Source organism: Panthera pardus, unplaced genomic scaffold, assembly GCF_024362965.1.
Source record: "Panthera pardus isolate Hobbes unplaced genomic scaffold, ASM2436296v1 HiC_scaffold_16, whole genome shotgun sequence".
In the NCBI taxonomy this organism is placed as follows: Eukaryota; Metazoa; Chordata; class Mammalia; order Carnivora; family Felidae; genus Panthera; species Panthera pardus.
Window position 1 is genome coordinate 107264064 of NW_026526721.1, and position 14799 is coordinate 107278862.

At 42.0% G+C, this 14799-nt stretch overlaps 1 protein-coding gene and 1 long non-coding RNA gene across 7 annotated transcripts in view; one reads left to right on the forward strand and one right to left on the reverse strand.

The window, feature by feature from the left end:
- TIPARP (TCDD inducible poly(ADP-ribose) polymerase) overlaps window positions 1-7911 on the reverse strand; it is a 30505-nt gene extending 22594 nt beyond the window's left edge. The window contains exons 1-2 of the mRNA XM_019440266.2: window positions 7662-7911; window positions 3456-4413 (exon numbers count right to left, since the gene is read on the reverse strand). Coding sequence (XP_019295811.1) covers window positions 3456-4372 — 917 coding nt within the window. The 5' untranslated portion in view covers window positions 4373-4413; window positions 7662-7911. The remainder of the gene's footprint in view (window positions 1-3455; window positions 4414-7661) is intronic.
- A 93-nt stretch (window positions 7912-8004) lies between these two features.
- The window catches only part of LOC109258057 (uncharacterized), a 31416-nt gene continuing 24621 nt past the window's right edge, over window positions 8005-14799 (forward strand). The window contains exons 1-5 of one of the 6 annotated variants that reach the window (XR_008422545.1): window positions 8005-8169; window positions 10338-10431; window positions 11336-11395; window positions 12060-12230; window positions 12702-13364. This is a non-coding gene — a long non-coding RNA (uncharacterized LOC109258057). Of the gene's footprint in view, window positions 8170-10337; window positions 10432-11332; window positions 11396-12055; window positions 12231-12701; window positions 13365-14799 lie in introns of those variants that run through there. The other 5 variants (XR_008422541.1, XR_008422544.1, XR_008422543.1 and 2 more) reach the window with 5 other exon arrangements.

The window sequence follows — 14799 nt, forward strand, 5'->3', positions numbered from 1 at the left end:
TGTTTTCTTAATCTAAAACACAACATTCAATGTTGTTTTCTTAACTGTGTATTTGGAATCTGGAAATTCTCCAAAGCCCATCCCGTGTACAAAAGAAGCCTTGGCATCTAAATATGGGGAGTTCATACATACAACTACTTTCAGTTGATGTCAGCAATAAACATCTAGAGATATATAAAAGCAGAGTGAAAAAGCGAAGTGGGATTGTATCATAATTTGGGATAAAGACAAAACTCGAAAAGAATAATTAAAATAATTTCACTATAATAAACCAAGTAAGCATTTACTATTGAAATCCTCTTTTTAAAACATTTTTAGCATCTAGACATCTTGACTAAAGAGTTGGAAGAGACCTGTGAACTTATCTGGCTCAACTTCCTTTCCAATTTCATTCTTGAGAATAAAATAAATACTGTACATCTAATTTGGATTAAGTTAGATGTTAAATCCAATCCATTTGCAAAACAAAGAATTTCATCTGCAGTTTTGAGACTACGAACTTTTATCTCTGCTAGAGACCCAGAACTATGAACTCTTCCCAAGTTCCATACATACAATGAAGTATCTCACGGATATAGCATATAATAATGATCTACCAAGTCGTATAAACTGCTGAAAATAAGTGGGAAAAACAACTGCCATTCATTGTTTCTGCATCCGAAGACTGCTAGGCCAGACTTGGACATATACACAGCTGAACACACACTTCCTGGTTATGTGCAATCTGTACAGATAGACCAGCTTTACAGGCCTGACCACAGAGATTAATAGCTTTAGCCAAATAATGTGGTAACCATGTGAACCTGGGCTGCTCCAGCTTGTTTGTGAATCTCTCAGCAAGGCTCAACATGCCGTTATCTGCATCTTGTTGCCAGGAAACACAACATCGCTTCGGAATACAAGGAAAACCAGGTTGCAATGACCACAGGTCAACTTCCCAAAAGCCTAATTTTTGACACTTAGCTATCTACAATCTTATATTTCTTACTGTTGTCTATGGAGAACTTCACTTTACTAGTAATTAACTGTTAATACTTTTTTGCTATTTTTAGCAGAGCAGGACCACTTACTACCATTAACAATGCAGCAGCAGAATTAGTAATTACAATAATTCACTGACACTTTTGCTCTTAAGTGTCAAATAAATATTAGTTTACTTCATTAAAAAAGACTTGGAAATCAAGCACTCACTGCAACTACTTTGTAAATTATCCAACACTGTATGCCTATAGGCCTATAGCTTTATCTAATTTTTCAGCCAAGTAATTTTACCAGAGAATAAAATACCTGATCTAAGAGAGTTCTTGGATTTTCTGAGATCAAAATACCTGTCTTGCTTTGCTCATGGTAACAGAATGTAATGCGTTGGACAAGAGTCCTGCTAGTTTCTTCCTGACCAATTCAAACAGATAGAAACTTAATGTACCAAGATGCTGAAGTACTCAGCAGACTGGAAATTTGCTTCATAAGAGTGAAGTGGGAGGCCACTGTTCTGCAGTTTTGCAATCTGGAGATGGAAGGATTACAGTGGCTTTGAGAATATGTAAAATTAATTACCCTTGACATACCAATTAGAATTGCTAGCTCATGGGCAACAGAGATTTTGGACAATACCTTATTAAAAAAAGATTTTTAAGATAAAATGGAAAACATTTTTCTCTCTTCCAATGCTGGCTTAAAAAAAAAAAAAAAAGAAAGTTAAATGTACTTAGCTTTATTGCAGGATCTAAGAATTTTGCTACCCAAGCAAGATAGAATCTTGAAAACCTAGTATTAATAAATGTATTGTCTTGATAACATCTTGATTTTCCTGATCAGGAAAGCTACATTCTTAGTATTATCTTACTTTTATCCCAAGGGGCTTCTATATAACAATGCCTTAAACTTGGGCCTTATATTGTTTCTCATTTTATCCCATGCATCCCTTTTGAAACAAATGATGCAAAGTTCTAGTCTCATGATAATTAAGTCGCTAAAAAGACACACAGATCTGTGTACTATACAACTTACATAATGCAATATCAAAAGAAAACCACTTACCTAATACTAAAAGGGAACAAATTAAAAAACAAAACAAAACAAAAAACCTGGTTTCTACAATACCAACAATGCCCTGGCACTATGTTAGAACACAGAAGGTTAACATCAAGACTAACAAAATTAGACAACTTGGAAACGTTTACCGACACCATTTGATTGCTGGCTCTCCAGACACTTGGGTTAGTGTAACCCAACTTATCTGTGAACAAAGATGACTCTTAAGAAAGTTTTCTCTCAGACTTGTGGGTTAGGATTCTCAGCATATTTTTCCTTTCTATGGGTCATGCCTCTCAGTACTGTATCAGGCCATTCATTATCTGTGAAGCTGTCAGGTTGCCCTCATTGTCTCCCAAGTCAGGTAGCATGGACAGATGTGTTCTTCTCCCCTCATAGAATTTTAATCCTTTCTCTTGGTCATAGACAAATAGCTAGTAACATCACATACTTTAACTCCTAGACTACAGGAGAAACAAATTTGAAATGTAAAGATTAAGGCTTACTACACAGCCATTTTTACACTAGCAACTTCACACATGGCAACTACCATTTCTTTCAATTTATACTCAATTAAGTAAGAATTCAGATGTGGAAATTTCAGGTCCCTATCAGTGAATTTGCACTAATAGAACTGAATTATTTACATACATGTCTTGCATACAAAACTTGAGGATAACTGTTTTTTATGTAAATGATAAATCAACATATCTATTAACATAAAATTTCCCTGTAAATCAACATATCTATTTACATAAAATTTCCCTTCAACTCACTGCTCAGGTCTAAGAAAACAGCCTGAATTGTAGAACAATTTTCTCTACAAGGTAAACAGAATAATAAACTTAAAGGTAGAAAGACTTAAGGAAACTTAAAAAAGAAAAAAAAAAAATAATGTTTGGGCATGATTCAGAAGTTTGGGAAGAAGCTCACAGAAAAACCATACCATTCAAAATGGAAAGAGGGACACAGATATCTCCAAATGATAGTATTTTCCTTTAAAAAACTAGCAGCTACTCAACATGCAAAACTTTAAAATTAAATAAATTTGGTATTCATTATTTGTGCTACAGTAAGATTAACCTTGGATTTTCTTTCAAAAGCAAGCTCTTTTGTGTGATTAAAACAGTATCTGATTTACAACATTCAATGTATATGCAACTTCTCTGGCACACACATACTGTACAGAGTGACATATGGATTGTTCAAGTCATAAAACTTCATAATCTGGTTAGGTGAATACTCTGCATTAAACCAACATGAAAAACCAGGTTAGCATACAGCCGAAAGAGTAACAGTAAAGAAAAGAATAAAACCTGTTAGGTTACTACTGAAAGAAACTACCCTACTAATAAGCATTTAGCCTCTTGACCTTCTCTATAGGATTTAACAATAGTTTTAAAGTAGTTATAAATACATACCCATACTTCATTCTCATTCTATCATTCTCTGGGTTACAGTAAAATCTTTCCAAGTGTTCCTGGGAATCAGTGGATACACTCTGCCACTTTTGAGTAGTTGTCCTCTTGATCTGCCAATGATATGGCAAGACCGTGTGGTGCTTCAAACAATCCCTGCCATAAATACAAGTGCCTTGCAAAAAGTCCATGCAAATTTCAATTCCATTCTCTTGGTGAGTGTGGTACTGTAGCTGGTTCACCAGCTCAAACACAAGGTCAAGGGAAGCCTCTTCACTTTTGTCCTGAAAAAGCTCGGTACTCAACTTATCACTGGTGTCCAAAATGTACTGGATTGTAAAATTGTTGTCTTGGAAAACCCCTGGAATGTAATCCATGACTTTGTCTATGCAGTCAGGACTAGTAGGAACATCACTTGAAACGGGGTGCAAAAGGTCAGTCTGGAAGTGCCCTGCTGTAGAATCTGCCACCGTCCCACTGATAGCTTCCGGTGGAAAGCTGTGATCCTGGATTGGAACCACTTGTTCTGGAGTATCAGTGGAAGGATGAGCTTCTGGTATTTGGCCCCCAACATTTGTGCCATCAGGAATCAGGACAGACATACTGTTTTCCGCTGGTGCACATGATGGATTGATTTCCAGGGGTTTTTTCACAATAGGTTCATGTAAGCTGCTCTCATCTGCACTCTGGTTTCTAGATCTAAAAACGCCATCAAGTGAGCCAGATTCTAGCAAAGTATTTAAAATTGGCCTCAAAGACCTCAGGGTTCCGGTTCCCAATCTCTTCTGTTCCTTTTTCTTAAAACAAGTCTTCAATGGAGTGATCTTCTCAGAGAGTCTCATTTGGCATGAAAAGTCATCAGGAGGAGAGGGAGGCTGCACTACACAGTCTGGCTCAGGTTCGGTGGTTTCCATTTCCATGGTGTGGATGAGCTCCAATTGCTCCTCAGAGTCTAAAAATCCTACCAGGAAAGGAAAGAAGATGATCATTTGCAAGCTGACAACAACTGGATCCCATTCATTCATCAAAATGTTTTGTTTTAGTCTGTGACTAAGTCCCTGAAGTCACTCCTCTTATACCATATTTCATCTTTATGGGTCAATTTTAAATTTTAATGAGAAATTAAGGTTCCAAAGCAGCCAAGGCTATTCAAAAGCCCATAGCAGGTAAAGGTAAAGAGATACTATCTTCCAATAGACTCTTGACATTTATTTGTGGACAATATATGATTGGTAATTCTGCTGGAGTATCAGTTTTTACTGTAAGTCTAGGGTGGGGTTGGGGGGTGAGGTGTAGAAATAAGTGTGGCTAACTGATGACAGCAGGGAAACCACAACTTCTCTGGTTTGTGGTTCTCTTCACAGTTGTTTATCACCTATCTCACGAGGTGACAAAACGGTTTCTTTGTAAAAAAAAAAAAAAAAAAAAAAAAGTTCACCAAATTAAAGATTAACTTCAAAGTTAAATAGTGAGTGAATTTAAAGCATGAGGATCTACCCAGGAAACAGGGGCTCTCAATGGAAATATTATGTGGGAGAAAGCCAGGAGCATGTTGAAGCACTTCTAAATTCGAATATATTCCTGAAGAATGTTAAAGGTCTACTTTTACAATCCCCAAAACATTACCACTATTGGAGAAGGAATACCAGTTGCTTGTTTAGCAACAGAAGCTACATTAGCAGCAACCACTATAGGCTGTTTTAGAGACCAAACAACTTCTTAATTGCAAAAGGGCTTCCTTGTCCTTGTCTTCAGAAATGACACATATATGACTTTATCTATTAAAGCAAATGAAGCCATATTATAGAAAAATAATGCAAGAATATAAAACACACACACCAAATATCAGCTTCCTAATGAGCTACTCAAACCAAAAAGGTGCTCTCTTCAAAGAATCAGACCCCTTGAAAAAAACTAGAACTTAAAGTCAAAAGCAAAGAAAACTCTGTAAAATGACAAATATCATCGTCTCCTCCTTAGCACTGTAGGAGGTGGAAAAAAGCTGGTTATAAGCAATTAATCTCTCTCTCTCTCTCTCTCTCTCTCAGCCAACAGACTAAAAGAAAAAGAGATCATTGATGCAAGGGTCTGTGGCTTCATCAAATAGTCATCCCAGGTGACCAGTACTATGCCTAGCACAATGCACACAGGTGTTCCATAATATTTTTTAACTGAAGAAAAAGCACCTGTTAAAAATCTAGTTCTGTTAGCCTTTATAGGTCAACAATAACAAAATTATAAAACTGAGTCCCCAGAAAAATGAATATTAAAGATCTAACTGGAAACATTCATAAATCTATGTATGAAAAGTTCATAATGATCAAACTCAAAGAAAGCACAGTACAGCTAACCCTTGAACAAGGTGGGTGGGAGAAAGAGGCTGTTCATGGAACCCACCCCTGGAAAAATCCATCCATAACTTTTTGAGTCCCGAACTTAACTACTAGCAGCCTACCGTTAACCAATAATAAACAGCCGATTAACACAAATTTTGTGTTACATGTGGTATTGTACTGTATTCTCACAACAAAGTAAGCTACAGGAAAGGTGGAGAAAATCACAAAGAAGAGAAAACACATTTACAGTAGTACACAAAATCCACATATAGGTGGACCCGGAAAGTTCCAACCTGTTTTTTAGCGTTCAACTGTATAGAGCCAGGTGTTAGGGCACACGGTAAGTACAAAAGGAAAAGGCAGAAAAAGAGTTCGGTGTGAGCTGGCATTGTTAGGGAAGGAGGGACTTGACATAAGACATAAATCAACTGGAAAGCCGCCAAGCCAGGCGTTATTATTCATCACTCGGTGCTCTTGCCTCAAGGCACAATTGGCACAGATTGTGGTATTCCCTCTCCACCCCACTAAACCCGCCTGTGCCTTCCCCTCGCGTGCGTGCGCGCGCGCGCACACAGACACGCGCGCGCGCGTGCACACACACACACACACACACACACACACGCCACTCCTACCACATCCACCCAAGGCAAAACAGACACTGAACCAATTTTATTTATAGAGGTGTACACACACACGGTAACTTTTCCTGTTATTGCCCTCCGTCAAACTGGGAAATAAAACTGAGGAAGAGGCGGAGAACTGAAGTGGCTGGAGTGGGGAAGTCACTAGAACCCAGTTCCTCAATTAGTTTGCATAACAGAAAAATAAAGATTGGAAGGACACTTCCTCCGGTCCCCCCGCTGCAGGCGACCTACCGCTCCACCCCTCACCTCGTGATCTCACTCCCGGCCCCCGGCGCAGGGCACCGAAACAGCCCGCTGCAAACTCAGGACTCTTCCCCCGCGCAGCCCCTGCGCGACACCCGGACGCCGAGCCCGGGTCCGAGAGACGCCTCCTGCCGGCCGCGGCGGTTTCCACAGCGCCGCCCCCGGGGCCGCGCCAACTCCGCACAGCGCGACCGAGGCGCCGCCCGGCTCGGCCAATTCCCGGCGTTCCGGAGCATCGCACCCTCGCCTTCCCCGCGGCAGGCTCCGGAGCGCCCCCAAAACCTCCCCGCAGCCTCGTCCCAACCAGCGACCCCCGCCCAGGCTTCCCCCCATCCCAGAAGCCCCTCAGGGCGCCGTCCACACTTAATTGCTTGCTCGCCTCCTCAACCGACCTTCCTGCGAGGATCGTCCTGCGAGTCTCAGAGGCTCGCAGAAATGAGCCGAGAAGCGCGGGTGGGGGGGAAGGCGGTCGGCGCTACTCGAGGTGGCGGGGAGGAAGGCGAGGACTCCTGTGCCTTCAAAGTTGATCTGAAAACTGCCTGCAAACTTCTGGGCTGCCGCCGGAACGCGGGTCTGCCGAAAGGCTCCCCACAGCTGCCGTGCCCTGCCCCTCAATCTGCGAAGTGCTTCTCCTCACTTCGCCTCAGAGCGCTCGGGGTCCGCCCGGCGGGGGAGGCCGCATAGACGTGCCCCCGCGCCCACCCAGACCAAGTGGGACTGGGGAGACGCCGGCGACCCTGACTAAACCCTTCAATGTCTTCCTCAGATTTATACACCTGCCCGAGGCCGTAAGTGATTAAGAAGTGTACACCAATCCCATCCCGGTACTGACGGGATCCGAGTGAATTTGGTAGAAAAAGGCACAGTCTAAACATCAATCACCCCTAAATCCGTGAGAGGCTGCGAAGCCGGAGACCCCCGTCCTCGCCCACCATCCCAGCTAAGGTTTCTCGTCGGCTCCTCAGAGCCCACCCGGAGCCCTTTACCTGATCGCGCTGCCTGAGAGAACGGACCGCAGGAACCGAGTCGCCTCACTGCCGGCTCGCCGGCAGCGTCCGCGCGGGAGGATCGGCGCGCAGGGCAGGCTTAGGCGTCTAAGGGTCGCAGGCCGGAGACGCGACAAGCAGCGCACTGGCCATTCCGCCACCGGGAGTGCAGAAAGCCGCAACCGCACTCCCGATCCAGCTCGCTCGCCTGTCACCCCGAGCTCTGCTTTAAAGTGGCTTCCGGTCGCCTCCTCTCTGCTGCCCCGTCGCGGAGGCGGAGCCTGGGCAGCGGGGGAGAGGGGTGGGGTGAGAGGGCCGGGCGCTCAGTGGGTGCCGGGAAGGAGGCCCGCCCCGCGTGCGCGTGCGCGCTCTCTGGCAGGGAGGCGCGCGAGGGGTGCCTGCGGCGGCCGCGTGCTCCCGCGAGGGGGCGTGTCCTTCCGCGGCCAGCTGGGTCCCCGAGGGTCCAGATCCACGCGCGGGCTGGAGAGCGCGCACGGCTGTGAAGAGGGTAAGTGTGCGCCCCGTGAGGCAGGCTCTACCTGACTGCAGACACGTGAAAGGTCACGGTGTTCCGAGGAAACCCGAGCACCCGAGAGGATGTGAAACGAAACGAGCGGTTTCTGTACAGTAGGCTTTATTTGCCTCGTAAGACGCCTCCTGCCCTTGACGCCGCTGGACCCCAAGAGGAGACAAACGGCTGCTACTGCCACTGTGGCCAGACGGGGTCGCCCTCCGCATACTTGACGGCCCGGCCCAGCAGCGCACCCCGGCCAGTAGCCTACCCGACGCGGTCGGTCGTGGGCACTCCTCCGTTTCACGGGAAACGTAGGCAGCGTAACAGAAGGGAAACCTACCTTTGGGGTTTTGACAGTAAGAGCGAGTGTATGTGCTTGAAAGCCCTTAAACACCGTAGTGAATAATTGATTCATTCAGCAAATGTTTGCTCAGTGTCTATTGTGTGTGTAACTAGGATTAGGCTACATACAACCTTGATCAGCTCAGACGCCATGCCTGTCTTCGTGGAACTTGCAGAGTACCATACACTCATCTTTAGTATATACATTGCATGTGACTTTGCTATAGTTTCTGGACCGTAAAATGGCTTGGATGGTAAGCCTCTTCCTATATCGAACAGCCTTTCAGTGGTAGAGGAAGAAACACTACGTTCAATTCATGTAATCCCTACATATTGGAGGAGAAAGGCCCTTTTCTTTTCCTGAAAGTTAATTATGGCTATATCCCCAACAGCTGGCAGAGGGAAGGGACCACAGCTTGCAAAGCTGTGCTCTCTGCCTGAGATCTAAACTGACTGAATTCCATAATTCGGAGACTTTCTGGGTTGAAAAAGAAGTCAACTATGACCTTACAAAACATGAAAGCCTATGAAAACAGGAGCTAAGCAGCAGTAGTAATAGAAGTAACTGTTTCAAGCTTTCTTAAACTATTCTATACCAGACTGGGTGACACACCAGCAAAGAATGGATTAAGGGTAGTACCTCCCCTGCAGGCGTATTTCACATTGCATCAAGTCATGGCCATTCAACTAAGGTAGGATTGGTATGGACAGAATTCAGAGGCTAATAGGTGAAATAGAATGCAAGTCTTACTAATGTGTGATTGGCCAAAGCAAGTCATATGACCAAACTCAGACTCTGTGTAGGAGGGGCCCATAAGAGGCCAGGAATATGAGAAGGTGTGGTTCATTTGGGGGGGGGGGGTCACTTAGATTAAGGACAGACCACCTTAATCCAGGGATTAATAGTTAAACATTACTTCCAGAGTGTAGCCCTTTGGAATACCAATTTGAAGTCTTTCTTCCTCAGGCCCTGAACTCAAATCTTTCACCTTCTATTCCCTACCCACTTCCCCTGAGGCAGTTGAAAATTCTAGCTAGTTCTCAGCCTCTACTACTTTCAGAACATCAATCGCCCCAGAGAGAAAAATGGCACCAGGTTCTTGACTCACCACTCTTGGATCTAGGTTCCTCAGACTGTTAAAGGTTTACTACTCCAGAAGAGGTATTTTCCACAAGGTCCACCCCAAACGTGATCCCTGGAAGATAATGGGATAAAGAAGGTCCTCCTACAGAACAAAATCAGGAACTGACAGATTAAATGACCAAGGGCATAGATTTCTTGCTGGTTACCTAACAAGATATGTGATGTTCTGTGTACCAGTGTTCACTGTGTGTTTCCCATTTTCCCCACCATCCTGTACCTTGTCTATCCACCGTTACTTATTAGGAGTACGAGGCAAATAACTTTTCTTTAAAAGTTGGTTCCCAGAGCATGAAGAGCCACACAATGGGAGTATTCCATATCATTGGAACTTCTGGATCCTGGACTGTGAGCTCATTACAGTAACTGGATGAAACTTTGAGATTGTTTCTCTTAGGGAGGGGATAAGTATATTCCTTATATGAGAAGAGGGTTAGCAGATACTAATGATTGCCCCTTCCTTATCAGAAAGAGCCTGATACTTTTTAGAGGAAGGGGGAGGGGTAGCAATGTGGCTAGCCAAAAAACTCATTTTCCTAGATTTCATACTCTTATGAGTGGCCATGGCATATAATTCTAGACACATGGTGAAGATTTCTAGAAAACCACTTCTTCCTTAACATATATAGACACCCCTTCCATTTCTTCTTTTCTTCTTTCTCCTATAACACAATGTAAGGATGGAGATGGAGCCTCATGACAAAAATGAAAGTGAACATGATGTGGGAAATATAAAGAAGAGATCCCCAAGATAAGGATTCTGGAGCAGAAAGGTAGGAATCTGAGTCATTCATGATATCTTGAAGCTGCAGCAGCAGTCCTAGACTGGCTACCCCTGAACTCATTGTAACCCCAATTTGGTTAGACTGTTTTCTGTTATGTGCAGCTAAACATGTTCTTAGCTAATACATAAACTATGATAAGTTAGCTTCTAACTAGTCTTCTTGCTTGGAAGCTCTATCAATTAGATAGCAACATGACCTTATGTCAGAAATATAAGCTGTCACAAAGTAGTACATCAACTCCTATAACATTCCCTGCCAGTTTCACAGGTATACCAAATTGTATAATTAAGAAATACGTTTATTAAAGAAAAAATATAGAAAGTAGAGAGGAGACAAGAATACTCATAGTTGAACCTTCTAAAGTCCTATTTTAACATCTTGCTGTGGTCTGTTTTATTCAAAGGTTTTTTTTTTCTATCATTATTATTGTATTTTCGTATTTTTAACACTATAAATAGCTTTCCATGTTAACACAATCTTTTGAACAAATAGCCATTTAATAGTCTGTAACTATAACAAGTTTTACTTTACTGGGTCCTTGTCATAGAACTTGTCAATTCACTTTTTTAAAAAAAATCATTTATTCACTGAGTATCTACCACATTCAAGTCACTGGATTAAATATCGTAAGTAAACATACATGAATAAGTGGCTCCTCTCAAATATTCTTCAAAACTACAAAAGAAACCTATACATGCAACATATAGGGTATAGGTAGGTGTACACTTTTTATTTACATACGGCCCTATATATGGCCCTAAGACATTTAATTCTTTTTAAATGTATTTATAGGATTGAAACGTTCTAATTCCTTTCTGTGTATTCCTTTTGTCGCTAATTCTGTTACCCGTGTCCACTGGATTTGCCTTGGCATGGCTGATCAATTCAGTAGAGCACTTCCAATGAACAACTTATTCATGTAAAAGCCAAGACTACTTACTGGAAATTTCAGGTGACCCAAGACCTCCCATTTTTTCCCTCCCATTTTTATTAACATAAGACATGCTATAAAGTATAAGTAACAGTATCTGTTGCTTTCTGTTTTCACAATTATTAGTAATAGTTAATTCCCCAACATCCTTATGGTAGAAAGATAATCATTTCTGGTTACCACACCGAGAAGGAAACAGTGACTAATGTGACTCAGCACAGTGAAAGACTCGAGATTTGAAAACAGAGGTCTTAGCTCTTAGCAATGCTATACTGAGATTACATGAACACAACCAACTTGCATAAATGGCAGACTGACAATTCCTTATCTGTGAGTGCTAAGTCCAGACTATAATGTTTTCTGACTATGTATATAAAGACAACTTATTATTTAACTTAAATGAAATTCATATGTGAATGTATCTAATATAGTCAAAGTGAAAGAAAAGTCAAACTTCTTATCTAGACAAAAGAATTACTATTGTTTTTAAACATACAATCTATTATTGAAAATTGTATTTTGATGTTGTTATTAATGGGTCAGCCCCTGGAACTTACCTAACTTCCCTTTGAGGGGGTGCTGCACGCTTGGCATTCTAGAACAAGAAAAGTTTTGGGCTGAAATTTATTTACGTCAAGTGGGTTTAAAAAATTTTTTTTTTAACGTTTATTTATTTTTGAGACAGAGAATGAATGAGGGAGAGTCAGAGTGAGGGAGACACAGAATCCGAAACAGGCTCCAGGCTCTGAGCGGTCAGCACAGAGCCCGACGCGGGGCTCGAACTCACGGGCCGCGAGATCATGACCTGAGCCGAAGTTGGACACTCAACCGACTGAGCCACCCAGGCGCCCCTCAGGTGGGTTTTAAATATGGTGTTGATGCAGAAAGATTGGAAAATGCTGCTAGAGGATATGTCAGAGAAACTAAAGGTGTAGGGAATTTAATCAGCATGAAATAAGGGTGAATTAATTCAAAGCTCAGAGGTAGGTTGGTTTAGAGCCAGACATGAACATGCTTTGATAAATGTGAACTTAAGATTCATATTTTCATAAAGTGATAAAATATTAACCTTAAGGACTATTTCCAAATTTTAAAAATATTTCTCCTTTGTAATCTCTTTCTTGAGACTCACTTTTCTCCACCTCTGCTGAGGCAGTAAGGTACCTCTGTCTGGGAAAGGTGAAGATACAAGGCCTAGAGAAAATTAAGCATAAAATAGGAATAGCCTGAGTTCTATAATGTTTATGCCAGATCACAAACTATTCTGTTTATCTAAGATTTGCATTTGTCAACTGCCTAATCATCTGCTCGACTGTTCTTCTCACAGGATGCATGACGATCAAGTGTGCTCTTCAATCCCCTTCAAGTTTTGGACCTGTTGTGTAATTCCTACAGCACATAATCAAAGTGCTATTTGATCTAACTGGTTTGGGGTCTATATACAATGATCTCCTTGGAGGAGTCCCCAGATGTTTTCCAGATCATTCGTTCCGTTGATTCAGTACAATTTATTGGGTGTGTGTGTGCCAGGTACTAGTTATGCAATGATGACTAAGATAGTCCCTATTCTCTGTCAGTTTCTTATAAGTCTGTGAACTGACCACACAGATGACCTGCAGAAGTCTGCTGCAGATTCTCCTGCCCTATTCCAGACCTCCTGAACCCAAATCTCAGAGGCAAGGGATTCTGCGCTTTGAAGATGTTCCCTAGGTACTGTTGCTTTAGGAGTTCATAATCTTTTAAAACACTTGAGATAGTGGGAGATCGGGAGGGGACAGAGACTTGGGGGGAGGGGGAAGGTATGGCCAAATAGGAAAACAAACAAATACACTACGGTGTGGTAAGTGCTAAAATAGAGATATACAGGCAAAGCGCTGAGAATATATGAGGAGGAGTTAAGCCTAACTGCATAATGTCAGAGGAGAGAATTGCCAACAGGAGATTTCTTAAAGTACCTAGAATTATTATTCTTTAGCATGTTAAGAAACTCACTTGTCTACTTGGAGTACAACTAAAAAAATGCAATTACTTTTTGAAAATGAATTCCCAATTAAAGATGATCTTGAAAATCATGTTCAGAGATCCATCTGAGTTAACAGCATTTCTACTTGTAGGAGTTTATCTTAAGGATATAATTAGGGTGGGGCATCTGGGAGGCTCAGTTGGTTAAGTGTCCAACTCTTGATTTCTGCTTAGGTCATGATCTCACAGTTCATGAGATTGAGTCCTATGTCAGGCTCCATGCTGACAGTGCAAAGCCTGCTTGGGATTCTCTCTCTCTCACTCTCTCTCCTCCTCCCCCATGTGCACTCTCTGCTCCTCCCCCACGTGCGTGCTCAGAAAATAAATAAACTTTAGGGGGAAGAAAAAGGCTATAATTAGGGTATAAGCACAGGCTTGGTTACAAAGCTGTTCCCTGCAAATAAATCGTGCCCAAGTGCTCATTTACATCAAGTCCCAGAATCAGTTCTCTGTGGGACAACTTTCCTGTCCCCACTCATACTGTTGTGAGGCCATGATAGTTTCCTTTTCTGCTCTTCAGACTCTACAAAGCCAATACGCAAGATTTTGTTTAGTGACAAAAATGGAATTTAGGAATTTAATTCATCAGGAGCCCTGGCTAGCCACATTGGGCAGTATCGTGTACACAGTATCAGTTTTCGCGTTGATGTCTAAACTTCAAAAATGGTGATTTGGCACACTGGCACACTAGCCATTCATTGAGGAAAGATGGTTTTCATGCCTACCTGCCTTTTGTTTGGACTCTTCCACTAGGCAGATGTCTCCTGGACCATAGGTTTTCAGTTTGGCCTATACATGAGAATTACTTGAGCCACTTTAAAAATAAACGTCACTAGTCTCTACACAAGACCAGTCAAATCAGAATCTCTCAGGTGGGGCTTGTGCTTGTGAACAGGAACTATATTTATTTATTTTTTTCCTAATTCCCAGGAAAACACTTGACATAATCAGATAGTTATGACCCCTACTCATTCATTCGTTTGTTTATTCATTGCCGAACACTTGAGCATGTGTTCTAGGCACTTTTAAGTGCTAGGGACAGAGCAGAGAATAAAATGGTCAACTCTTATCAACATTCTAATGGGAAGAAATAGACAAGTAGTATCAGGTGATGATGAAAGCTCTAAAAATAAGACATGGTAAGGGTATACAACCACATAATTTATCAAATAAAAACACTTTGAGAATAATTATTTATAATTATGCCAAGATAATGCAGATGAAACCAGGACTGCCCTGGATAAACTGAGATACATAGTCATTCTGGCTAAGGTATTAAAAAGCTATAAGGGAATGAGGTGCTTTTTAAAAATGATGTGCTGTGCAGGGAAGGCATTTCATAAATGAAAACATTTAAGCAGAAGCCTGAGGGAGATACAGGAGCTGGCCATGAAAATATTAGA